The following is a 25141-nucleotide window of genomic DNA, read 5'->3' as shown; positions in this document are numbered from 1 at the left end:
AAAATTTTATGAAATAAAAGAGACGATAGAAGACATCTCGAAATAGAGAACAATAGAATGAGAGAAGGAAAAGTATAGAGCAACAGGTGTCACGTATTACGTACACACCGAACATATAATGTGTTGTCAATTAGAAGAAGAAGAGGGATTTCATAATTCATGTATCATATAGACTAGTATCAATTCCAGATTCTCAGTAATAATCAGAGTTCAACTCATTCGAAACTACGAATATTCACATTATCCACGAAAGCTTCAACAGCTCAATGTGCCAAAGCCTCAATGTTGCATAAATCCAATATATGCAACAAAGCACTGCAAGTCGCCCCATCCACAGCCTGTGGCTTGCCCCGTAAAAGCAGCGCAAATGTGGCGCATCACCAGATCTGACAGCAGCCCCGCCATATGTCTCACTGCAACTCGATCCGCAACAGAAAGCAGCGGGCAGCTTCCGTGGGCGGGAAAGGAAATCCACAGCGGACTCCGCCAATTGCTCTTGGGAGAGTGATCTCCGTTTTGGCAGCTTTCCACAAAACCCCTAAACTGAAGCTCTCAGAAAGGGCGTGAATGCAGAAGACCTAGAAAGAGGGGAACCAGAAATCTTCCCGTGCTTATTTTGTATATCAAGCTTCAAGCCTCGTAGGGCTCCCTCGTGCTTCTCCAGTCCCAAAAACGCAAATGCTGTCGGACAAAAGACGACCTCTGATAGGTAGAACAGGCGAGGAGGCAGTCCGGTTGGCAGCTAAGATATTATTTCGTCCGAAACTTTCGCTCGCAAAACGGCACAAATCAGCCAATAAGAGCTATTGAGGCGTTTGCTCTTGGCGAAGTAAGCGCGAAACGGCCCAAACACATGGCTTCATTTACCTCGGAATAGGCGCTTATCTCTGTGCTTTTTTTGGTGGCTCTGAGAGTAAAACCTAGGTATAACTGCCCAATTCGGACGCCGATAAGGAGAAACGCAAAAGATATCGAACCATAATCTCATTCTCTCTACCCGCGGAGTGGCACCAGATGAACGTCCGCCTCCGCAATTGTTTTACTACTACTATTCTTCTGTCTGCCTGTCAGCCTGCCTTGCCCAAAAGGTGGGGAGAGGAAAGGGGGAGGCGGCGAAAGGCAGCCACATGGTTTACTGCCTGATGGAGCACAAGGGATAAAGTCCACAGCCAAGTCCACAGCCAAAACATGACTGCAATATGACTGCTTATAGACGACATGTGATGAGCTTCGAATAATTGCGAGGGATATGCCAAGTCCGTAGCAATTGCGGAGTACAGGTAGTCATCGCATTTTACCCTTTTGGGATATCCGCAGAGGTACACGCGCACTGAAACAGCAGATCTTGGGTTACAAGGCAGAGACAAGAGGGGAAACACAATTAATAACTAGCGCCTTGCTTATTTACTTTCTCCAGCTTCCATAATCTGTAGTAATAACAGAATCCAAAGTATCGCGGAAATATATAAAACAAGCGATACCAATTGGGGAGGTAGAGGAGGGGCGTGGCCGCCGTTGATTGCCTTACAAAGATCACCCATATACCTAAGCTGATGGGGAAGTATCTCTTAAGGCTCCATCTATTTCCTTGATATATCCATTTCCGGGCGTCTAAATTCTTTTCTTGACCTCCTCCCATCCATCTCCCTATTCTCAGCATAAGATGTCTAACGTGGGGTGTATAAGGAATCGGAATTACTTCTTGGAGGGGGATCCAAATCGAGTCACCGGTGCCCTTGCAAATAAAACAAGTGTCATTCTGCATCAGTATTCTTTGCCCTTTTGCCCTAACCTACTCTTCTCATCTTGTATTCCAAACTCGTTTGCTTAATTCCGCCTGGTGCGCGACCCTGTCATGCTACAGCTTTGGGGCGAAAACAAAGGAAAGGCACGGAAGCAAAAGGCGTGCAGCTGGCTTACAAACGCTGAACAGATATTCTGGACAAATGTCTTCCTCTAGCTTCTCCGCCTAGCGGCCTGCTAGTCAGTCATGCCCTCAAGGTGTGCAAAAAGGTTCCCAGTCATTTTAAAAAAAAAAATTAATTACCAGCGATACCGTATTCAGTAGAAAACGTGAAGATGTAAAAGCGTAAAGAAGTTTGGAAGCAGTGCTCTGTCGGCATGAACCGTGAGGAGGTGTAATGATAATCAAAATCTTGTATACCATCGTTATTAATGCCGGGTGTGTGTGCCGGAGATCTCACCGCACCCTCTTTAGCGATCGATCGATAATATGTCCTACTTACAGTACAGTCCTACAGGCCCGCGCTGACGAATCAACTATCTTTGCCAGCAATAACCCAAGAAGCCAATATCAATGCATCTCTTCAATTTTTTGATTTGTGAACAAGTGACCATGAAATTAGACATCTGCTAGATGCCTAATGAAATCCAAAATACTACCTTAAGTCCGTGTATAGGCAGGGAGAAAAAGCAATATGCAGAAAAAACCTGCTATTGCTACAGTAGCACTACAGTACACAGCTGCACATAAACAAAAACTGCCAGCTCATCTCACACACCCCCCATCTAAGCTCGAAAAGGCTGCTGGTCATTTCCAATCAGAAACCACAAGCTAAGTTGCTATAGCAAGAAAGAAATAAATCCTCTTTCTTTCACTGTCTCGAATCGCGTAGTACTTTCCATCGAATTTTTTTCTGATGGGGCCTCTTTTATGCGGATCTCCAGCGGGCCTGAAATCACAGCACTGCCGCTGCTAGAACATCGTGAAAAGTACGGTAAGGAATTGGAAATCTCGTCTGGTTGGATTTTTCTTTCTCCTCCCAGTGGGGCCCTTATCTCCTTCCGGCAATTCTTCAATTATTAAGGTAGATCGGCTAGCGCAACCAGCATTGAGTACGTACCTTGACTCCCCGCTTTTCCAGAGGGGACCATCTGACCTTTCAAAATGCATTTCAAATGCAAATAATCGGTACGTACCGAGCTAAAAGGCTTTTTTTTTTCTATGGCGGCGCCTGCTCATCGGGTCTCTGGCAAGGTGCCGACGCCGCCTAGTCCGAGCGGCAGAAAGGAATTCCGCTCGGTCTACACCCCCAAAGCCCATCCCGCCATTGCCGCGGGTCTTCGGAGTTGTCAAGTGCCCCCAATGTCAAGATTGTTGATTTGCGATCAAGAATAACAAAGTTTAGCTAGTTTTTTTTGGCACGAGGGAGGCTTACTGGCGTTTTCTTTTTTGATGGATGCTCACACACATTCACGATTGTAATTTGAAATAGGCAATTAGAAATGAGTTTGTAACGTTTTGTGTATTTGGTAATCGAGAGGTGAAATCGCTATTCGATTTCCTCTCTTTGAGTTGCTACTACTCTTGGTAAGGCGGTCCACTCGACCAAAGGAAGACCAGTTCCAGGGAGCGGCCCACCAATGCTCATCCAATCCCCCTCGCATTGCCATGATTGTAATGAAAAGACGTTGAGTTGTGAATCTCTAATGGTGTATAATGATTGAACAAAGGAAAGAAAAGAGTGCTAAATGTAGAAAAAAAACGCCGAATGCTTTTTATATTTTCCCTCTCGGGGTATCATGATGTAGAGATATCCAGAAAGCGCCGTGCCAAGCCATGCCAATTCGCTAATGCAGATCAAAAAAGGTCGTAAGAATCAATTAAAAATGTTATACAAGAAAGAGGTTGTTGTTTGCTGCTTTAATAGACTGAGATAGCAGACACCAGGCCGGCAGGTGATCGCCGGCCCAGGTAAAAGTCCTCTTCTTGGTAAAATGATTCTTCGCTTTCTTGTTCTGACTTCTCGGGAAGAGGCAGCTCGGCATCGACAGGTGATGGAGGCATGGCCTCGTCGTCAGAAGACTCATCGGATTCGTGGTCAACCAGCTCCGGAGGGGAGTTGGAGTGAGATGGAGTTCGAACAAGGCCGAGGTGAGCGTAGTCCTCCTCGAGATCGTCGTCAGCCATGACCTCGTCCTCGACAACCTTGATTGTGGAGGCGGGGGTGATTGTGGTGCGGGTGTTCTCCTCCATCTCGTCGTAGTCGGATTCGTCGTCAGAGTCGACTGAAGAGTCGGAGTCGTATTCCTCCTCATCGACAGCCTCCTCTTCGATCCGATCGGCCCACTGGATGTGTCGCTTGTTGTTGGCGGCGGATGTGGCCTTTGAGTTGCGGACAGACTGGTTGAACCATCGCTCCTGCTCTCGCTCGGCTTCGGCAAGTTCGAGCATCAGAGAGTCGAGGAGGTTAGCGTGTCCAACCAGGAGTCGGAGATCGTGATCGGGTTGAGCAGCCTCGCGAGAGAGCTTTGCTCGGGCCTTGTGGGCCAGGTAGTAGGTCTGAGTGATAGACATGTTCTTCTGGGTAGCTTGTCGCAACAGTGATGGAGCAGACATTGTGATTTGTGTGGAGGAGGAGGATATATATATATATAGTGGATGTGTGACTCAAGGCAGCCAGATCGGTTGCAGGGATGATTGAGATGCCTAGATGATAGTGGGTATTGTTCTTGTGTGCTTGTTTGTTTGAAGCGGAGGAGTCGAGGCTGTTATTATATTTGTTTGGTGTTCTTGTAATGATGCTCGCTGAATGCTCTGTTCTGATGGATGATATCGAGGCTCAAGGTCGGGGGAGTCGGCATTCTTTTAACTCGGGAGCCTCCAGCCGGGTCCAGCCATGGGGTCCAGTAAAAAAAAAAAGTCATCGGTGCTGTTTGCCGGGCACGCCTGCAGTCCGGGCTAAGCGGACTTTGTGTACGCGGGCCCGAACAGAAGCACGACGAATGCGAGGGATGGGGGGGGTGTATCCGACAAGGTCCATGGACGTAAGAGTAAGAGCGAGGGGGAGGGGTGCAGCAAAAGGGCGGCGTGCTCTGGCGCTGACTAAATCCGAAGGTTCAGGTTCTCCGGACGGAGGTAGCAGCGTGTCGCTCGTCTGCCCCTGGTACCCGACTGCCTGGCCACCGCACCGCCATCGCCCAGGTACCCTCGCGGGTCGAGCTACACGCCAGACTCACTGCGGCGTGCGCCACGGACGGCTTCGGCATTTTGGGTGACTCCTGCCAGCGCTGTTGCTGCCAATTCTGCTGGCCGCGCTACGCCCAAACAGGGTCTCGCACTCGCATCGCCGATTAGTCACAGCCGAACAGAATTTGCTGCTGCTTAGGTTCGTTTACCTCGTTAAGCCCGTCCCTCGAGCCCTATAGGCTATAGGGACCCCTCTAATGAGCTGGAAGCTTCCGCTCTACGGCACCTGGCACAGGCTATTCGGTACGGCTTTGGCAGCACCCCTTCCCATTGCCGATGCCCATTGGCCAAAATGGCCGTGAGCGCCAGCCGAAAGTGGATTATGAATCACCAAAGCAGAGCCCCACCGCTCGCTATCTCCCGCCCTGACGGCACCGCTTATTAACACCTAGCACACAATGTCCGACAAACTGACAATTGCTTCTGATGCTGCAATGCTGCATTTCTCAGCACCCAGCGCCATTGCGTAGTAATGGACGGTCCAGCACAGTCATCCAAGCCCATCAGACTTTGCGCTAATCTGGAATCACACTCCCCCGTCACAGCATGCCGTTTTCTTTGTAACTAGCGCCGCCTAGCGCAAGCAAAGCCAGGCGTTCGCTCTCGACATTTGTCAGGCCCAGAAATGGTGTTTTGTTCTGTTTCTTCTTTGCTGCTTTGGGCAATGCGAGTGCGAGGGACTCATTGCCGATTCGAGCACCCGCCCTGTCGTTATCGCCAACGCAAGCCTCTCAGCCCTTGGGGGCGCTGCACAGCTTAGGCACGCAAAAGTTAATTAATGCAAATTAAGAATGCAAATTAAGGTCAGGCCAGGTCTCAGCCGGTGGCATTGCCGTGATCTGGCCTCTCTGGCTGTCGCAGCCTTATTAGGGGCGCTGTCAAAGTCAGCACGACCCCAGGTTTCCAATCCCGCTGCGCGCATTCAGTCCAGATGCGGATATCAATCTCGGGAACCCAAGCCCCGAGCGTACGAATCTCCCTGCAGGCCGCGACAGCATCTAGATTGCTAGATTGCACAGCCCTACATGAGCATTGCGAGTCCGACGGTCTTGTTGTCTCAGACACTTGGTATAATTGGTTTCCGTTCCCACGTAATGTCTCGCGAGCCCCAGACGCCGCGTTGCGCTTGCGCTTGCGTCTCCCTGCTTCAGCTTAACGGTGCCATGCGATCGCCGTTCATTTCGCTTCAGTGCCTTGTCCGTAATACTAGTTGCCCGCAACAGAGTCTGACCGTTTCGGAGCCCGTTGCTGCCAATGTTGAGACAAAGAGGCGGCAACACTTTACTAGCACTGCTATAATTAGTTCTGTCAATTGAAGTCGAGCCCGATGCTGCGGAACCCCGAGACTGTCTCTTTCTCTCTGCCTATTGTAGGCAACTACAAAACGCCAGGAAACTAACGGCAACGATGTGCACTGCCTAATGTCCTAAATCCGCAAGCCTATGCCACACGGCTATCCAAATTTCAAATCCCAATCCCAACCTAAGCCAAGCCAATTAGGCTAACGAATTGGCTGTCGTAAGTAATTTACGTGTTCTTAGCAGTTGCTAACGAATTAATAGGGCTGAGTCGATGGGTGTGACTCTTACTGTCTGCCAAAGTGGGTATCACGGCCTCGGTGGGTACGTACTCAACACCTTAATCGGAGGGGCGCGCGGCACAGACCATCCCAACCAAACAAGAAGAAAAAACTTCGGTTTGATCCATCGAGCAAGGCTAAAGGTGCACAAAGATCTAAGGATCTCTTGTTGTGGAAGAGAGAACACGAAAGGAGGGGTGTCGAAGCACAGGCCGCGAACATGGCGCAGGGAAGGAATGCGCAGTGCAGAGTACGATCCGTCCAATGAAGAGCCGCAGAGGCAGAACATTGGCATCCTGCTGAGACAACCTTGAAAGACAGCAGCACTCAGATTCGCTGCTTTTCCCACTCCAACGCCGATAGCCTGGCAGCCGCCCCTTGTCCTCATTTGGACTAGCGTTTTTTTTGCTGACAGAGGCCGAGCTATACGCGCAAAGCTCGCGCCCGAATGCCGAGTTGGGCCTAACCCTGCAGTGCAAAAGAGCGAGCAACACCAAACCCCCACATAGAAGACGTGACGTACGATAGCTCTGCAGGCTCGTATGTCGCTGCGTTTCGCTGCTTGCCGTTTTGGGAGAATCCATCAGTCTGAGATGCATTGCCGTTAATGTCAATGGATCTCCCGCCCGAATTCGGGAGCAATGCAGGCATGCACGGCTACACGGACAGCACTGCCGAGGAGATGCAAAGACACACAAACAAAGGAAGCTCTGGCGCGACTGCTATAGGTAGGTATGCCGCGGGGGCAGCTATTGTCTGCTCAGCTCTGCCGATGCCATCGACCGATCTGAATTACATGCTCAGCTTGCAGCGATAGTGGCTCAATAGTCGCAACATAGGTATTTCCTTTTTTTTCCAGCTCCAATTGCCTCCTACCCTTTTCGCTCAATTCATACCAATGCTCGAGCTGCACCCCTCCCTCAGCCCTCCAGTTTGCGCCGTCATGATCTAAACGGGAAGAAAAGGCTGCGATGCTCGCGAGAAGATCTAATTAGCGTCATCTTGAGCCTTGTTTCATGGGATGCCAGGGTTCTCAGGCACAAGGCATGAACGAGGTCATCGCAAGAGCAGCGCTATCCCTCATGCGGTGCTTCATCGCGCTGCAAAGCTGAATAACCGTTGATTGACGCGACAGGCCGGGGTATCGGGGTGGGGGAGATGAATGGATGATGGAGATGGCTGAGGAAAGAAAGGGCAATGATGAATAATGAGGGGCCTGTCATCGTAAGCAACAGCCTCACTATGGCATTGGGCATTTCAAATCGCTTTTTGAGCTTTTGCCGCATTGGGAGTAGCGTGGAACCTTGAAGACATGGAGTTACGCCCAGACGCTCTCCCGTTTCTTTGGGTCTGAAAGGTTCCACCAGGGCACATGGCGTGTGCCGGGAATCCACAAAGGGTCGTCTTTTGCTGGATTAGGTCAGCCAGTGATCGACCGTCAATGGTCAAGATAGCCGGCAGTCGTCGAGATGGCCGCCGGCAGCGGCATGACCGTGGCTATTGCGGCTTGTGCTCGTATCTCGCAGCCACGGCGTCGAAGCCTCAAAGGTAAGGGACATGGGCGTTTCGCACGTGCAACACTGCACGTGTTCTCTTCGAGATTGACTTTCATAACTCCGAAAGCTGAGAAATAGGGTTCTATCAGAAAATACTCCTCGTGCCTGTATGCCAATTCACGTGTCCCCCCGGATTGCGAGTAATTCTACGATTATTTGAGTCAAGACTAGCCCCCGTGACGATAAACGGTTATGAACGGGGGGAAGTGAAAGGCAGTGCTCATCACGGCTCTGTTCATGAGTCGGAAAACTTCAAATAACCGCCACAATTGCTTCATCAATCGCGACGCCCAATGCGTGATTGAAGAAATCATTCACCGTATTTTTCATCCATCAATCCGATCGACCTGCCGCATGCCTTCTTTCTTCAATCACGATTCCCGTTTCGGTTGTTGCTTTTGAAGTTCATACATCGAGATTACCTGCAGTTCAGGGTAGCGAGGATAGCGAGCTACGTCATGGCACGATAGCGGAACGCATTGTGACATTCAGTTAATAGTGGGGCTTGCGCGGCTTCTGCCGTATGCCGCCACACATTGCCGAGTAAACGGATTTTTCCACACTCCTCTTCGCTGGCCTCGCATCATTGGCAATCTCACAGCTCGGCTCCAATGCCGTCACAATCTGCCTAAAGAGCAATTGAGATTCGGCGCTAGAAGGAAGACAGAGTTGCATCTTGCAGAAAAAGAATATGCAGAGAAGAATTTTCTCTTCGTGCTGACGTGGGGGATATCCTCAATCAACCAATCCCACGTCGATTGTATGCGCCACGGTTTCTGCTACGCCCGACCACAAGGGCAGGATACAGCACGCAGAATGCCGACTAACGCTTTCATATCGCTTTCCCCCCTCTCGATCTCGATCTCGCGAGGTGATGACTGACCGATTGACTTACCGATTGAACTTGCCTGATGTAAAGGGGGTTGCTTTACGAACGACGTGATCGAGGCACGTTCCCTTCTTTCCACGGGGCAAGAAGTGGAAGCTTGTTTTCGTTCTCGTTCTCGCCCTTCTCTGAATCTTCGATAAAGGTTCCATGCATGCCCGACCATTCCGCTTTCGATTGACAATGCTCGACTCGCAGCTCGCACGCCTACCCCCGTGACTTTGCGGCGATTTGATAATCTCCGTTACCGCGGACATACTCGAACGCCTATGCTCCGTTATCCCCCTCTTCCGCAGCTTCCTCTGCAGCTAGGCAATTCCTCTGCAGCTAAGCAAGGCTCGCCAATAGGATTACTTGCTTCCATCTCCGTTTTAAGCCTCGCCTCTCGGCGGACGGATGCCAGGCCGACGCCGTGCAAAGCCCTATACCGTGGGGATCCCGTTTGTTCCCGTCTCTCTCTTCACACGTGATTTACTGTGTAAGCGGGAAGTGTTCTGTCCCATCTCCCCCCACTGCCGTTGGATGTCGGCCATCGGTGGCCCGATCCCCGACAGCGAGAGCACATTTGCGGCTCATTGACATCTCCGGCATCACATTTCGGCCTGCTCAGCGCGCGTGGATGAACGGGCTGACACTCTTTTGACCTCTGTGCTATTCTACAGGGCAGAAATATCTCAATCCATAATTCAGCAGCATGAACACAGCGAGAGCCCGCGATCCACATGTTTGGCACGGCCCGTCAACGATCGTGGCTCCAAGGTAATTTTAGGAGGTGGAAATAGCCCCATACTGCTCCGTACCTGTCAACTCTGTGGGCCTGGATGATTTGCGTGTTTTTACATGGAACGTGGAACGGACATGAGTCGAACACGCAGAGTGATCAAGTCATCCAGTCGGACGGTAGCGAATATTCCAAATAAGTGAGATCGTGCGACGGTGGTCTGTTTGAAGCCTTGCAGGAACCTTTTGACCTCGGATCGTATTGGTTATTAATTCTTCGATTATTAAACAGCCTGTATCCATTTGATATCGGCTTCTACGACTGGCACCGCACGCCCTCAAGCGAGTATGGAAGCCGCTTGGATGAAAGGTCTGCTGTACTATTGTTTGAGCCGTAAACTAGGCATGAGTTCTCTCAGACAAAGCCCCTGAATGACAAGATTATTTGGGGAGTAAAGGCTGTCTACTGATGCATCCGTCGCATCACTGCACGTGTCCCAAGCCTGACGCTGCCAGGATGAATAATCTCACAAACATCGCGCACTTACATACTCATCCACACAAGACTTACACGGCTACCAGCACTCAAAAGCTCGTGGCTGGGACCACCTTGTGTGCATTTGTGAAACACAAGACAGCTGTCGCTCAGGTGCATGTTCAGCCTCAGCCCGATGCAACAGCCTCAGCCCGATGCAACAGCCTCAGCCCGATACAACAGCCTCAGCCAGATACAACAACCGGAGAACCCCGTACGAAACACATACCTGGCATATCATCTCGTAAGGCAATAACAAACCCGGGAGATAAGAAAAGGAGAAAGAAGGCCGCCTGTCAACGCAGCGCTGCACAAGGATGGCCTTTACCGCTGAGCTGGTAATGAGATCGGCGAGGCTCATCGGCGAGGCTCGCCAACTCCGATGTAGCAACGGCTCTGGGGCTGCTTGAAAGGATGCACAGCTTGGTATACCTGGTACTGTATCTCTCAGCCCAAGTCATTCACACGCCCTCTCCCCTTGTCAGCCTGATCATGAACGCCGAAGGGCCTGCTCGTTACAAGATGGATGTGAAGAAAAAGTTAATTTCCCCTTCCCCCAAACTTGTATCGCTCGTTGGTGATTGGTTGGTATTACTATTCCCCCATGTAAAGAACCACACGGAATCGTTGACAGTAGTACTAATGGTATTGGTCATCCCATAAATTGATCCTCCACGACATGGTTCCCCCCTTGGCCGTAGGGCAGAAACTCATCTCTTCCCCCCTCATGGTAAAACGCATCTCACCTATATGTACTAGGGGATTATGCGCTTTCCCACTTCTCGTGCCGTGCCTCGTTAACTGTTAAAGAGGGGAAATGAGGCCAGCCAAGGAGGCGCGTGCACACGGGACAACAAGATTACACCAAAGCTTCCATACGATGAACAAGGTATACTGCCTTGTAGGATGAGGCCCCAATCCAGTTTAAGTCAAGCATTATTACTGCCCCCCCTCATTTTTTTTTGGTTCCCGTCCCAGCGCAATGGGCCGCCCGTCTGACGGGAAGCAGAGCATTGACCCCTGATCTGATAATCCATATCAACCACGCGTTTGAAGGATTCATGGATCCGCTTTAGGACTGGCAGCTCACCCAACAGCTTGGTAACCAGGGGAGGCAACCAGGGGTGGTTGAAGGGCGCATCGGCGTTCTCGCTAATAGATGGACATAATTTAGGCCTCTTTATCACATAAGCTGTTCTGCTTACGCAGACATGAGAGATAGATCATTGTTGTGGAGATGAGAGGTTTTTCACTTCCTGGTGATGCGCGGGCGCTGAATGCACTTGGGAACTTGGAACTCATCACATACTGGCAGTTCGCATGGCGCGGCACCTCACCCTTCCTCGTGGGTTGTGTGCTGACAGCTTTCCTCCCCTGACCGAAACTTACCACACGGCTGGTAATGAGCGTGGCCCGTTTTTGCGGGCAACTGTTCTCTTACGCGCCCTATGAAACGCAAGGGGAAGCAGAGGATCCTTGAGTCTGCTCTATAGAAAGTAGAAACAATATGAGAAAATGGCAGCTGTAACAATGGCAATTGAACTCGGAACACACAATACTAGGTTATATACAAAGTTGTGACAATAAACAAAGATTCCGCTTGAAGGTATACAACGCCCTAGTTATGGGTGAGACTATGCTCACATCTATGCCTGAAGTTTCTGTTTCGTCCTCTTTCTCTTGCCGCCTACTTCCCTGCCTTCCTCCATCTCTAGCAAGGCCTCTCGCTTCTTTTCGCCAACCAGCTTCAGGGCGTCTCGGATGACTCTCGTCTCCAGGTTGACGCCCTCCTCTTCCCAAGCCTCCATCTGCCTGCCAACTCGCTCTTCAATGGCCAGGACCAGGTCCACGTCTCGTTGGCCTACAAATGTGACAGCCTCACCCTTGCGCCCCGCACGGGCGGTACGTCCAACACGGTGGATGTAGTCATCCGGGTCTCGGGGGATATCGTAGTTCACCACCAAGCTCACTTCTTGGATATCGAGACCTCGAGCGGCGACGTCTGTAGCTACCAAGATCCTGGCTGCTGAGGCTCGGAAGCGAGCCAAGTTATCTGTTCGCTGTCTCTGGGGGAGTTTGGAGTGCAAAGACGTGACTCGGTGGTCCAACAGTCGCAATAAGTGATGTAGATAATCGGCCGTCGTTGTGCGATTGCAAAAGATGATGATAGACTTATTGACGTTTGCCTCAGTGAGTAAGAAGACATGTAGATAGTGCTCTTTGTGTGTGATGGGGATTTGAACGTGTCTCTGGCTCAGCGTTGCCGGGATGGCAAGCATCTGTGTATCGACCTCGCAGACAAAAACGGGTGGTTTCCCAGGTCGCTGTGGTAGGTCTTTGAGCGCACGCACTTCTGGTGTAATGGTAGCCGTGAAGAGAAGTGTCTGTCTTTCGGAAGCAGGTGGTAGCACCGACAGACACTCCTCGACGTCAGGCAGCATACTGCCCGAGCCACTGGCATGCAAGAGACGATCTGCTTCGTCGAGAACCACGTAACGAACCCTTCGCAATCCACATATCGTGTCCTCTCCAGATGTTCTAATATGATCCGCCAAGCGCCCAGGAGTTGCAATAATTATGTGCGGCCGTTGAGCCAGCGCAATGGCTTGAGCACGCATATCAGCGCCACCAGTTACAAGGATCATCTTGAGGGTCTGAGGTGAAGAGATGGCCTTGAACTGTTCGTAAATTTGAAGGGCAAGCTCGCGCGTTGGCGTCAGGACGACGGCAAAGATGGCAGAAGGGTCCTCTGCCCACTTCTGGAGAACCGGGACGGCAAAGGCAACAGTCTTTCCTGAACCTGTTCTGCTACCACCAATGCAGTCTCTTCCCTTCAAGATTTCCGGTATACAGCCCTTTTGAATACCAGTTGGCCGTTTGATGGCCATATTCTCGAGAGACTGAACAAGCCATGGTCGCACAGTCAGGGCAGAAAAGGTTGTATTGGGATCGGTTGGTGCGAGGATGGGGTTTTGCGCCTGCGATTGAGGAATAGTAGTGGGCTTGGCGGTTGGTTTAGCCTCTTCTTTCTTTGCAGTGTTTCTTTTGACTCGAGAAGGCGCTGCTATGGAAGACAGCACCAGCTTTGGAGTCTTGTCGTCATCGTCGTCATCGCTATCATCAATTCCAATGTCAAGGTCGGGCGAGGTGCGGCGTCGTTTCCTGGCAGCGGCATTGTCGAGGTGATCCGACTCGTCAGAGGAGCTGTCTGAATTGGACGATCGCTCCGGATCCGGAGATCGTTCTGCGTATGTGACACCTGCGGCAGGCATGTTAATGGCTTGAACATATGCGATTTGCGGATACACTCGCAGCCTTTCGTCGATACCAAAATTTTTTTTGGAGATGTCTAAAAAAAAGTTGAAGTTGAACATTAAAGTGGGGCAAATGCTCTTACCGCTTTCCTTGTTAGGACTAGCCATATGATCCGCGTCTAGTTCTTTGACTGGAGTGGCAGTGAGAAGAAGTACTCCATAGTACTTCGTCCCTCGTGTAAACAAAGGTGACAAGCAATACTAAATTGGTACGGCTCTGGGATATCTCGATTGAATCATTGAATCATGTTTAATCTATTTTTAAAACAAAGCCCGCTTCAGACTCAGATCCTCAAGCAAGTCCCACCTTCAATCACTCGTTTCTGTCCATCGCCTGTCATGCCGTCCCTGACGCGGGACTAGTGGCTGCGAACCAACCAGATCGGCGGGTAGACGCGCGCTTGAAGAAACGCTGGTGCCGGACGCTGATTGGTCCAATCCGGTCCAGCCCCTGCAATGCTGCAGGCTGCGCCGCACTTGAAACAGCATCAGTTCAAGCACCTGTGACCAATTTTGCCTTTCAGACCAATACGATGCGCGCAGCGTCTATTTTGACAATCCCTGCATGCAGAGGCCTGAATACCTCGTTTGTCTGCGGCATGAGACAAGCAGCGGGCTGGGAAAGGCAGGCCAGTTGTGCCGACGCCTGCAGTGCCTGGCATGCTTGGCTGCGTGCATTGAGCTGTACTGTCCTGTTCGCCCGCTCAACTGGAACCTCTGCCCTAGATTCGTTTGCCGAGAAGACGTCTCAACTCGCAATTGGCCGACGTTGGTGTCGTGTGTCAGACAGGCAGCCCCGTAGCGTTGACGGGATTTTCCTGGGGCCAGAAGCTGAAGATGTCGAGTGAATGGGATGCAAGCCCACTCCTCCAACCCTCGACTTGGCTAGCCACTGGTCTTACATTCCACGTGTCGGTGTTCAGCGCCTTTCTAGATCACTGTCTTATACACACACACAAGTCAGCATGAAGCACATTGCAGAATTCTGGTGCCTGGCATCTCTGTATCTGTCTGATGGCCGCTCGGCACCCATGATCAGCGGCCCTTTTGGCATTAATCTTACGACATGGTCGGCGGGATGCGCGCTGCTGACTAGAGGTGCAATATGCCTCAAATTATGGAAAAGCAGTGATGGCAAAAAGTTGTAGGGTAAGCGAGCAACTAGCCGCGCTGGACTGCGTCGAGAACGGCCGTCAAGAGGCTTGATGAGCTGTGCCGCACATCGAACCCTGGCTACTGTTGCCGATTCACCTGATGACCCCTGTCACAGTGCACTTGAGAGCCATTGGTGGGTGATTCGACGTGCTGAGTTCTGCCGCATTTACCTGTAATCTGCTCTCATGATATGATTTGCCCCCCTGTATCATCGCTCGCCGTGCCGTCTTTTGCCGAGCCAGCGCACACTTTGCCAGTGAAAATCGACATGCTGTGATTTGGATGCTGATTTGCCCGTCTTCCTCCCAGCTCATCTCTACGGCCAACTCACTGTTTCACCAAAGCCCGCAGTCTCAGAACCAGCCGCGGAAACCGGCTCAGACTACAGCGCTGCGGGTGCTCCACACCTCCCTCATCTCCACTGTCAGTTAGCGCTGCCAGAGCTCTGCTTTGGGGGCCTTTTGGAGCCCTACGGGTGCTGTACAGCGCCTGGAGCTACTGCTTCCCCACAAGGGCCCCTGGTCGCGTGGTGCTCACAGCAATCCTTTGCCCAGTGCCCCAGGCGGGTGAGCGCCGCACGCTGCTGCCACGCTGCACTGCTGCGGGTAGCGCCATGTACCGTCGCTGTACGGCGCTCTGCCACCGCCTGCGCGCAGGGGCTGTCTGCCGCCATGCGCCATGCGCGGCGCCACACAAACTCCGCTGGGCCGCATACGCAGCTCGAGGCAGCTACATGTAGGTACTTGCCAGGAGGTGCTGCAACCCACACCTCTCTCTCAAACCTCTCCTCCCCGACAATTAAAAGAAAAAAGTACTAGACCCGACGAGCTGGCCATAAGCTTCGTCTCTCCAACCAACTTTTTATTTGCTTTCGACAACCACCGTCTGCATCCTTTCGATCGTTTCATTCTGCAATATTTGTTCCTTCGCGCCCTCCGTCTGGCAGCGCTGCTTTCTGTCCTGCTTGTTGACACGCACCAGCCGATTATTCCCCTCTTTAGCGGCATCCCCTCACTCGCCTTCGACTTCCCGCCAGGGCCAATAGACCGTGCATGCGAGCACTCGCCTCCTCTGCCAGCGCATCGCTAGCCATCTGCCGATATCTGGAATCTTAGCACGGTCGTTACTCTGCATCGTTTGTGCCTCTTTCTATCCTCGCCGAGTTCCTCGCGCTGCTTCTTGTCCGTACATCCAACCGTTGTTGGGTGGCTTCTTTGTGCCGTGCCCGCACACTCAGACTTCAGAAGTGTGGTCTCTTGTGCCGCCCCGACCTTCAGCCTTGCAAAAGGTGCCGCATACCCACCAAGAATTCGCTCGTTTGGATATCGCACAGCAACCTGCCTTGACTGGCGCCGCCCTCCATCATGGCTGATGCGGCTTCTTCACAATCCCAGGGCAACGAGCCCGCTGCCCAACTGGTGAGTTGCATGCCTAGCACTGTTTGGCCCCCTGGACTGGGAAAATAAAGACGACTTGACTGACTTGTTCCGCTATAGCATCCCACCTCTTCTGCCCCCTCTGCCGTTCTCCAACCTCCTGCGCCATCCCCAATGTCCGTACCGATCATGAACTCTCCAGCCCCCCTTCTTCGTCCTGCCATTCCAGGAAACCGGGGCCGTGCGGCGCCCAGATTGGGGCTGGCCATTCCTCCCTCACCAAACGTCAAGCCTGTGGGCAATCAGGCTGTTCAACCGCCTGCTAGGCCCCCCCTACCGACTCTGCACCTGGCAACGCCCATGGGCAGCCAATCCACGCCATATGAACAGCCTCCGAGGTCGCAGGGCATCCAGCCCGGACAGTCTGCTGGCGGCGGCAGCGAGAGCAGCGCAGCTCATTCAAGGTCGGGAAGCTTTGGCCCTCTTGATGGCCGAGCAAGCAACCCCACGTCTGCGGGCTCTCAGTTTTCGGCCCTTTCATTTGCCTCGCAGTTCGGCATCCCTGTAACACGACCCCAAGGAACCCCAGACCCTGTATCGGCTGTCGGCTCCATGTACTCTGAGAGAAGTGAGGGAGGTGTTTCCATGGAGAGAGATGGAAGTTTACAGGGCTTGGAAGGGTTTGACCGACTCAGCATCGAGAAAGCTAGGAACGCCGATGTTGAAGATTTAGATGATGAGGGGTGGAGGATTGCCAGCTTGGAAAAGCGAATCGTTGAACTGGGCAACCTCGGCGAGGGCGCTGGAGGCGCCGTTACCAAGGCCATGCTTAAAGGCGGCAAGACTATCTTTGCTCTCAAGGTAATTGACTTCCGATTGAAATTGTCATTGTACCAATGAGAATGCTAACGACAGCTCCAGATTATTACTACCAATCCTGATCCGGATGTTAAGAAGCAGATCGTTCGAGAGCTGGGTTTCAACAAAGAATGTGCTTCTGACCACATTTGTCGCTACTACGGAGCATTCGTCGACCCCTCCACAGCCACCATTTCCATTGCAATGGAATTTTGCGAAGGTGGCTCATTAGATAGCATCTACAAAGAGGTCAAGAGACTGGGCGGTCGTACCGGTGAAAAGGTACTAGGAAAGATTGCCGAGGGTGTTTTGGGTGGCCTTACTTACCTCCACACCCGACGCATTATCCACAGAGACATCAAGCCTTCCAACATCCTGCTGTGCCGTGACGGCGCGGTCAAGCTGTGCGATTTTGGTGTCTCTGGAGATTTTGGAACCAAGGGCGAGGCCAACACATTTATCGGCACCAGTTACTACATGGCACCAGAACGAATTACTGGCCAGTCATATACCATTACATCTGATGTATGGTCCACAGGAGTTACGCTGCTTGAAGTAGCGCAACACCGGTTCCCCTTCCCTGCAGATGGCACAGAGATGCAGCCTCGTGCAGGGTTGATTGATCTGCTCACATACATTGTGAGGCAGCCCGTTCCGACTCTTAAGGACGAGCCGGACAATGATGTATACTGGAGTGACAACTTCAAATACTTCATTGAATGCTGGTATGTAACACTTCATATTACATTTTTTTTTTTTTTTTTTTTTGGAAGTTGATGCTAATACGCTACGATGTACAGTTTGGAGAAGCAGCCCAATCGCAGAGCTAGCCCGTGGAAGATGTTGGAGCACCCGTGGATGACTGAGATGCGTTCCAAGAGGGTAAACATGGTGAAATACCTTTCCTTCGTATGGGGCTGGGACGAAAAGCAGGCCACCACCTCTCGATAAAAGACACTGCCATTGCTCATCTATTATCTTACGCATATTTTTGAAAAAATTACACCGTTCATTCCTGTCGCACCAGCAGGCTGGCCTCGCCGCGCAGCGTATATCATACCGGGGGGAGGAGCAACTACATGAGAAAAGAGTTCTTAAGCAGGCGAACTAACCAGATCATTGACGATATGTTCGGGCTTTACTACGGTCATGAAGAGAGGGGAAATTGGTGTATAGCACCGGGGTTTTTCTTATGCATACTTCAGAAAGCGAGCATCAAAGCACTTTTACTATATTGGAAAAGATGATGTGTTTTATTTGAAGAGTTGCCAAGAGAAAAAAAAAGGCATCTCTCAGCTTATACTTCGATATCAAAGCGCTTGCACATAGCGATCCTTCAGGTCATTTTTATATTTCTTGTTATTCAAATTTGTCATCAACATGGCGTGTATACAAAGGATCATGTTTAGTTGTCCTAACTGTCTTCTTTAAGAAAGAATTACAAAAAACAAATATGAAATCAAATATGCCAAAAGAAACCCATTATATGTGTGAATTTAGAAAATTGAGGCTCTCAGGATGCATTACTCTCCGGGGGGTCACCCATGAGTTCCCGTAGAGTAACGGTAGCGTAAGCACTTCTGCCGAGCTGGAATTTGACAATTGCGGCGATCTTGAGCGGCTTGTCTACCTCCATGGTTTCTTCTGCATTTGTAGTTTCTGTTTCTTCGACCTTGGCGCTATCAGCTGCAGCGTCGCTGGTAGCAGCACCCTCATCTTGCGAGGTCTGATTAGGAGCTTCATTTTCTCCTTCGACCTTGGCCACCTTGCTCGGCCTTGCTTCGTCTCCGTCCTCGCGAGAGCGTTTATTATTACTAGCAGGTTTGCGCTCGGCTTTGATGAGATCCAAATCGGTGGGGTGCATCTGCTCCTCGTCGTCTGTGTACGTCTTGAACTCGACGCTGGGCTTGGCAAGGAACCTGTTCATCAGCTTGCGGTAGCGTCCCGGAAGGCTGAACTCGCGTCGCATGCGGCGCATCTTGTGGGGATCCAGACTGCCGTTCTCCTCGCGGCCCATAAAGTCCTTGTAAAACTCGCCAATCTCGTTGTCTGGGTAGATGACGTCGTAGCCGGGAGTAGGGAGAACAATGTCGTACACTGTATATTTCCCACTTGCGGCTTCCTCCTCGGTCAAAGGCCTGGCCTGGAGAGGAATATCGTCATCGTCCTCGACGGGATTTACGGGATTGATTATGTCGTCGCCGTCTTGGTCTTGGCCGCTGCCTTGGGGAGTGGCTTCGGTTTCGACAATGACGAGGTCGCCCTTGATGACTTTCTCGCCATGGAGCTCCCATCGCCTGCTCGCAGCGTGGTTCCACACGTGGGATTGGGCCGCGTGGAGGTACATTGATCGTAGACCTCTGGTGATGTGGATGAGGGCTCCGACAAAGTCTCTTCTGGACTGCTTGCCTTGTCTGTTGAGATGGCGCAGGACGCAGACTTCGGCCGCGAATCTCCTGGGCATGATCTCAATGGCCTTTTCGACGTCCTTTTCCGTCCTGAACAGCATGCAGGCTAGGTGGCGGCTGTATTCGTCCCGCTTGGCGGGCTCGCTGGGGATGCCCTCTGTTTCTGCCTTTTGAGCAATTTCCTCGTCGTATGCAAGAATGGCATTGATGGCGCCTTCGTAGTTATCCCCCAGAATGAGTTTTCCGACCTCGTGCGTTCCGATCTGGTGAGTGCCGAATCGCTGATGGCCAAAGTAGTTGATCCAGCCGTGCTCTGTCATGTGGTCCAAAGCGGACTGCACATTGGCGTGCATCAGGCCAACTTGCTCAGAGACAGGCTTGGCACTGTCCTCGCCGAGGATCTGGCAATTCTTGATAGTGATGGCAAACTCATTGCCTAGTAGCTGTCCAAGGTGGATGGGATCCGTCTTGTACTCGTAATCACCAGTTGTTATGCCCCAGAGCTTTCCATTGATACCCGCCAGACTTCTATCCCGCGTGTATCGGACGGAACAGCGCTGGACTGTCGATGCACGTCGATCCTTGGTGCCCGCATAGTTGATGACTTGAGGCTTCACCTTCAAAATGCGTGCAATCTGATTGACGGCATCCATGGTATCGCGGTTGTCTTTGAACAGAGTAAAGTGGAGATACTCGCCAATGGGTTGATCTTCTTGCTTGTTCCGGTTGCGATTGCGGCCGCCCCTACCTCGTTTGCCTCTTTTTGTGGGAGCAGAGAAGCTGGCAACGATAGCACCGGCATCGCCTGTACTGGTCTCGATTCTAGAATTGAATATCCGTCGAATTTCTTGATGGATTTCGCCTCGTTTGAACTTGTCGTCCATGGGCTCGGACACGACAGGCTTCTTTCTTTCCAAAGGCTCGGCCTGACCGTCTCGGAATAAGGCTACGAGCTCCTGTGCAAACTTTTCGCCTGCTAGGTTGCTAAGAGCTGTCACATCTTCTGCAGGGATCTCAACAATCTCCTTCTCTTGAGGTTCATCTTTAACCTCGTTGAAATCACCCTCGTTAGTGGAGTCTTGCTGCTCTTTGGGGGTATCAGCCTCTTTTACTGGCGCGGCATCCGCAACCTATCCAATTGATCAGTATCACTTATCTTTACATTCAAACAGAGACAACTTACCGGTTTGTTTTGGCCATTTAGTCCAATTTTGCGCAGATGAACAACAACGCCGTCTTTGCCAATCTCATTGACCTGGAAGTCTGAGAACCTGCAAAGAATAATTAACAATTAGTCCGACATCACTTATGGGAGAAATATGAGAAGCGCGCACCTCACGCGTAGGTCGCCCACCCAAGGGAATCGCAAGGGAGTGGCGCGCTGCGTGATTCCTATTGATTTGGCGTGAGACGCAGTTTGGCGCACATTGTAATGCGCTAGTTCGCTCATGATAGCGGTGATGCGGCGGTAGAGGCGAGAACCAATTGAGCTGAGCCTCACCTTGTGAAATTCTCACCAGACATTATGCTGTGAGCGTTATGGGGCGGATTCTGCCGGCATTATTGTCAACACTTTTTACAGATATAGCAGGCGGTGGAGACTAGAGCGCCTGGGTCTTTTGGTGGCTCACTAAAGAAGTAGGCGGTATAACTGGAGCCGAATGTACCTTGGTTCTGGCCATTTTGCTGTTGCAAGTTTGCGAATCGATTGATTCGAGGAAGCCATTCGAGGATGCATTTAAAAAGACATTCATCAAAATACTTTACTAACTACTGCCAAGAAAATTCTGTTTGAATTGTTTTTTTTAATGCGATAATCAAGCTACCGGTGAATATGTATTACTAGACTAGGCAGAGATCCGGCTCAGAGCAACCTTGAGTACGTAGAAAGAGCTACCATGGAGGCCTTTCATATCTATTCCTAGTAATTCCTTCTCTTAGCAGATAAAACTTATGAATCACTCATAGGTCATTAGTTCAGATTGCACAATCATCAGCTCATGTTTCACGGCCTCGAGATGGATATAGACCTGGCCATTATAGTGTCCCTATTTTAATTCCTCTTTTTCCGCTTTCAGCCTGCCTTGCTTCAAGTCTACAGATCTATAACATGAACACGACTTATACTCGTATAGTATTTAAATTTTGATATGTGAACTCGAGAAAGAATCAGAATGAAGACCACTTGGTCGCCTCGCGCTGTGTCAATATTTCATCTCGTCTAAGACAACGGATGAAATAAAGAATCGGATCTCATCCTCGACGAAGCTTTCTCGACGAAGACAAGCTCGGAAACAAAATGCCCAGACGATTGAGATGGCTGATCCCAGCTGTTCGTTTTGCTACCGAATCGCGACCATCCATCCTAAATTCGGACTTGGACTCAGATCAGGAGGAGAAGCGCCCTGACTATGCAGGTGTGTTTTAATAAATGACACCTATATATCCTCTCTTGCTACCCTTACCAGATATTTACGACGCGCTATCATCCATTGGTCTACTTGATCCCGGCACCAGGCGTTTGAATGAACCTAAGCTTCTAGAGCTGTCTGACGACATCCGGGCTCACCTTCTTGAAGGCGCTTCTCTAGGCGACAGCGCAGAAATTATCAAGAGAACTCTCCGTGAGCTGGTGATAGACGAAAGCGGTGCCATACCTGTACTAGATTTTGCTACTATCCAGAATGCTCGACTGGATAAATTGCTTTCCGACATGTTGACCCTAGGTCACCAGCAAGCTTTGCTTCCCCCTCGATCCCGCGTTGATACCTTCATGGCCGAAAGGCTGCAGAGGCTCTGGATCGCTCGATTTCGTGAAAAGTACTTCAGCATTGACCAAATCCGGCATCAAAACCTTTCCAAGTCTAGCAGGCTGAAAGATATCATGTTCAACGATGCGGCCACAGACGGCTGGGGCTTGTGGCAAGCAGAGGGCAGTGAGACGACACTATCAGGCCTTGAATCAAATCTACAATTCAGACCGGGACAGTAAGAGCAACAGAAACCATCTTTTTGGAGTCAATATTCTGACAGATGCGGCTACTCAGTTAGTGGTTGAACCTGGCGTGTGCGCACCGAGATGGCATTATAGGGAGCACTTGCGAAACTCCAACAGAAGGGAGATACGGGGCTCATTCGCTCCCACTGCTGACAGGCCGGGAAGAAGTAGTATCCGCGGACACGGTTCGATATATGCGTGAAGCGAAGCTTTCCGAAACGCATGTTTCCTTGATAACTCACGTTGGTTCTCAGATACGCATCTTGAGAGGCCACCGACTCAGAAGCCCGCTCTCACCTAAAGCGGGCCTGCGATATGACGGATTGTATCTTTGATCCCCCATTTAATCTGCCACATTTTCTAACAGATGGCAGATATACTATTCGACAATACGGCCACAAGCAAAACCCGAAGAACCGGCTGCATCGAATCATCGTGACGCTGGAAAGAATCGCGGGCCAGCCAAGCATGGCTGATCTAGCCAAAGTCCCTCGTCCGTCACAAATGGACGACTGGGTGCTGTTTGAGAAGTTCGAAGGCGAAATGATCCGGCAGAACCATGGCGAGCAGAGCTTCCTGGACTGGAAAGTGATGAAGGCGCAGGAAAGGATGGAGCAGCAACAATGGCGACGAGCGCTCGAAGTTGGAGCTGCTCTGACCACGGCTCGGCATGCCAGGTACAGCTACGGAATGCGAGATTTGGGGGTAAAGCAGACGACCTAGATCAGCACCTAAAAACATTACGATTACAACGCGAGAGAAGTTATTAAGTTATATGTGCATCCCTGGCCATTGTGACTTTGTAACCCTTGAAAGATGATGGCAAGATGAAGTGCTAAATCCAGCCATACCTAACTCGAGCGTTTTAGGAGGGGCTTATTCGGGGGCGGGGGCTCATACAACTGAACAAGACTTCACTCATACATCGTATCCGCGATATCACATGCGCAAACCGCCAACGATGGGGAAAAACGACAAAAAATCCGGCGACAAGGGCGGCGCCAAGGGAAAGGGGGCCGAGGGCAAAGAGTCTGGAGGGAAGACCAAAGGAGCCATGTCTATCAACGTTCGACACATTCTGGTATGACCTGCTGAGGCCGCTGTAAAGTAGCCGCTGGACCTATGCCTTTATTTATGATTTTCAAACATTTCTTATTTTCTTCTTTTTATCATTACAATTATTTGGGCCGCAAATGACGTCACCGCTAATTTAGGCGAAAAGTGCGAAAAACATGCGAGAAAGGAAGAGGCTCTTTTGAAGCTGAGCGAAGGTGTCAAATTTGATGAGGTTGCCCGGACCTATTCCGAGGACAAGGCACGGCAAGGTACTTTTTTGCTTCTTCTTCTATTGTGATGCTACGCTACCTAGTATTATACGTAGCTGGTGCTCTCAGAGCTAATTTGCTGATAATTTTCTTTTCTTTCGCTATAGGGGGTTCTCTAGGGTGGAAGACCAAGGGGAGTCTGGATCCTACGTTTGAGGAAGTTGCCTTTGCCTTGCAGCCAAGTACTACGGGCAATCCTATCATTGGAGAGGCCAAGACACCGTTTGGCTATCACATTATAATGGTAAGTTTACAAAATTCTACCCACGTTTGTTTCCGGAGCATTGTGTGGTATTAATGCTGGACTGCTTAGGTCGAAGGACGCAAGTGAAAAGGGGAGAAGAGACTTAGAAAAAGGGGTGCATTCAAATATCACAAGACAGAACAAAGGAGAGCCAGAGATTCAGATGAATGTTTGAAGCCGTTTTTTTATTGTTCCCATCATGCAATGTGGCCATGATACAAGGCCTAGAGTACAACCCTAAAGGAAAAGTCGTTTTTTTACGCGTCCTGAAAAGAAACCAAGACCGCACCTCTATACCCCATTAAATCAACACCGTCCATACCCTTTACTGGGAGGTCTGGAAGTAGTTCAGGATGATGGAACGCTCCTGAGACTCCTCACCCCAGTCCTTGACAACGACGCAAGAGCAGTTGACGACCTTGCGGGCGTTACCCTCACGGTCAAGAACGCCTAAAATAAAAATGTAAGTAATTCGTCTTATATCCTCTTTTCTCCGGGTTTTCCCCCCCTCGGATTCGGCTGGATTATCACATACAGAGACCGGCCCACTCGCCGAGCTGCTTGCCATCGGGAACCTTGATCAGAGGAATCTTGTGCTCATTGCAGAGAGCAATGACCAGCTTCTTGTAGGCCTCCTCCTCGCAGTTCTCGTTCAGGACGCACATGTGAGCCTGGCGACGGTCCAGAGCCTTGGAGGCTTCACGGAGACCGCGGGCGAGACCGTCGTGCATGAGAGCGAGCTTGAGAACACCCTTCAGGGCGTCCAGAACGGACATCTGGCCCTTGGGGGCATCTCCAGAAACTTCGACTTCCTCGACGACCTCGGGGGCGTTGTTCTCTTCTACGTCCGACTTTTTTCGCGGAAAAAAAAAATGCCTGCGTTAGCGCTGTGTTTTTTCGTCTAGAGGGGGGTAATTTCGCAATCGACAAAGGTCCAGCGAGGGGCTCATTTTTTCTTGTTGAAATCGGACAGAAGAAAGGAGCATCGATTCGACATGTGCAATTCTGCGAAAATGGGCGAGAAACTCACCATCTTGTTTGTTGTTCTCGTCGGGCGATCCTCGAAGATTAATTGATGTGTGATGAACTAGTGACGGGGGTTTTTGCGTCGTGCGCGAACAGTTGATAGTAGGAGTTGAGAATAACGGGGATTTGCCTAAATCCAGGTAACCGAGTGCGTACCCTTAGGGCATTTTG

General features: G+C 50.8%; 7 protein-coding genes across 7 annotated transcripts; 3 read left to right on the top strand and 4 right to left on the bottom strand.

The window, feature by feature from the left end:
- Positions 1 to 3664: 3664 nt before the first annotated feature.
- TGAM01_v203177 (hypothetical protein) lies at positions 3665 to 4360 on the bottom strand (the record flags this gene model as incomplete). Its single annotated transcript, XM_018802534.1, has 1 exon — positions 3665 to 4360. The coding sequence occupies one exon, from the start codon at positions 4358 to 4360 to the stop codon at positions 3665 to 3667; it is 696 nt and encodes a 231-aa protein (XP_018664452.1).
- Positions 4361 to 11912: 7552 nt separating this feature from the next.
- Positions 11913 to 13688, bottom strand: TGAM01_v203176 (ATP-dependent RNA helicase DBP8; the record flags this gene model as incomplete). Its single annotated transcript, XM_024549150.1, has 2 exons — positions 11913 to 13615; positions 13664 to 13688. 2 exons carry the CDS (start codon positions 13686 to 13688, stop codon positions 11913 to 11915), a joined length of 1728 nt encoding a protein of 575 aa, XP_024406128.1.
- A 2411-nt stretch (positions 13689 to 16099) lies between these two features.
- Positions 16100 to 17920, top strand: TGAM01_v203175 (STE/STE7/MKK protein kinase; the record flags this gene model as incomplete). The annotated part of the gene is made up of 5 exons (XM_024549149.1): positions 16100 to 16153; positions 16232 to 16972; positions 17033 to 17059; positions 17618 to 17694; positions 17770 to 17920. The coding sequence occupies 5 exons, from the start codon at positions 16100 to 16102 to the stop codon at positions 17918 to 17920; spliced, it is 1050 nt and encodes a 349-aa protein (XP_024406127.1).
- A 562-nt stretch (positions 17921 to 18482) lies between these two features.
- TGAM01_v203174 (hypothetical protein) lies at positions 18483 to 20827 on the bottom strand (the record flags this gene model as incomplete). The annotated part of the gene is made up of 3 exons (XM_018802531.1): positions 18483 to 20507; positions 20561 to 20648; positions 20712 to 20827. 3 exons carry the CDS (start codon positions 20825 to 20827, stop codon positions 18483 to 18485), a joined length of 2229 nt encoding a protein of 742 aa, XP_018664449.1.
- Positions 20828 to 21676: 849 nt separating this feature from the next.
- On the top strand, positions 21677 to 23098 carry TGAM01_v203173 (hypothetical protein; the record flags this gene model as incomplete). The annotated part of the gene is made up of 3 exons (XM_018802530.1): positions 21677 to 21794; positions 21846 to 22365; positions 22750 to 23098. The coding sequence occupies 3 exons, from the start codon at positions 21677 to 21679 to the stop codon at positions 23096 to 23098; spliced, it is 987 nt and encodes a 328-aa protein (XP_018664448.1).
- Positions 23099 to 23318: 220 nt separating this feature from the next.
- TGAM01_v203172 (peptidyl-prolyl cis-trans isomerase PIN4) lies at positions 23319 to 24031 on the top strand (the record flags this gene model as incomplete). The annotated part of the gene is made up of 4 exons (XM_018802529.2): positions 23319 to 23456; positions 23598 to 23700; positions 23808 to 23944; positions 24014 to 24031. The coding sequence occupies 4 exons, from the start codon at positions 23319 to 23321 to the stop codon at positions 24029 to 24031; spliced, it is 396 nt and encodes a 131-aa protein (XP_018664447.2).
- A 238-nt stretch (positions 24032 to 24269) lies between these two features.
- Positions 24270 to 24720, bottom strand: TGAM01_v203171 (40S ribosomal protein S12; the record flags this gene model as incomplete). The annotated part of the gene is made up of 2 exons (XM_018802528.2): positions 24270 to 24394; positions 24480 to 24720. The coding sequence occupies 2 exons, from the start codon at positions 24718 to 24720 to the stop codon at positions 24270 to 24272; spliced, it is 366 nt and encodes a 121-aa protein (XP_018664446.2).
- Between the last annotated feature and the right edge of the window lie 421 nt (positions 24721 to 25141).

The sequence above is a fragment of the Trichoderma gamsii genome, assembly GCF_001481775.2.
Source record: "Trichoderma gamsii strain T6085 chromosome Unknown Scaffold_8.2, whole genome shotgun sequence".
Taxonomy (NCBI): domain Eukaryota; kingdom Fungi; phylum Ascomycota; class Sordariomycetes; order Hypocreales; family Hypocreaceae; genus Trichoderma; species Trichoderma gamsii.
This window is presented reverse-complemented; position numbering and strand designations above follow the sequence as displayed.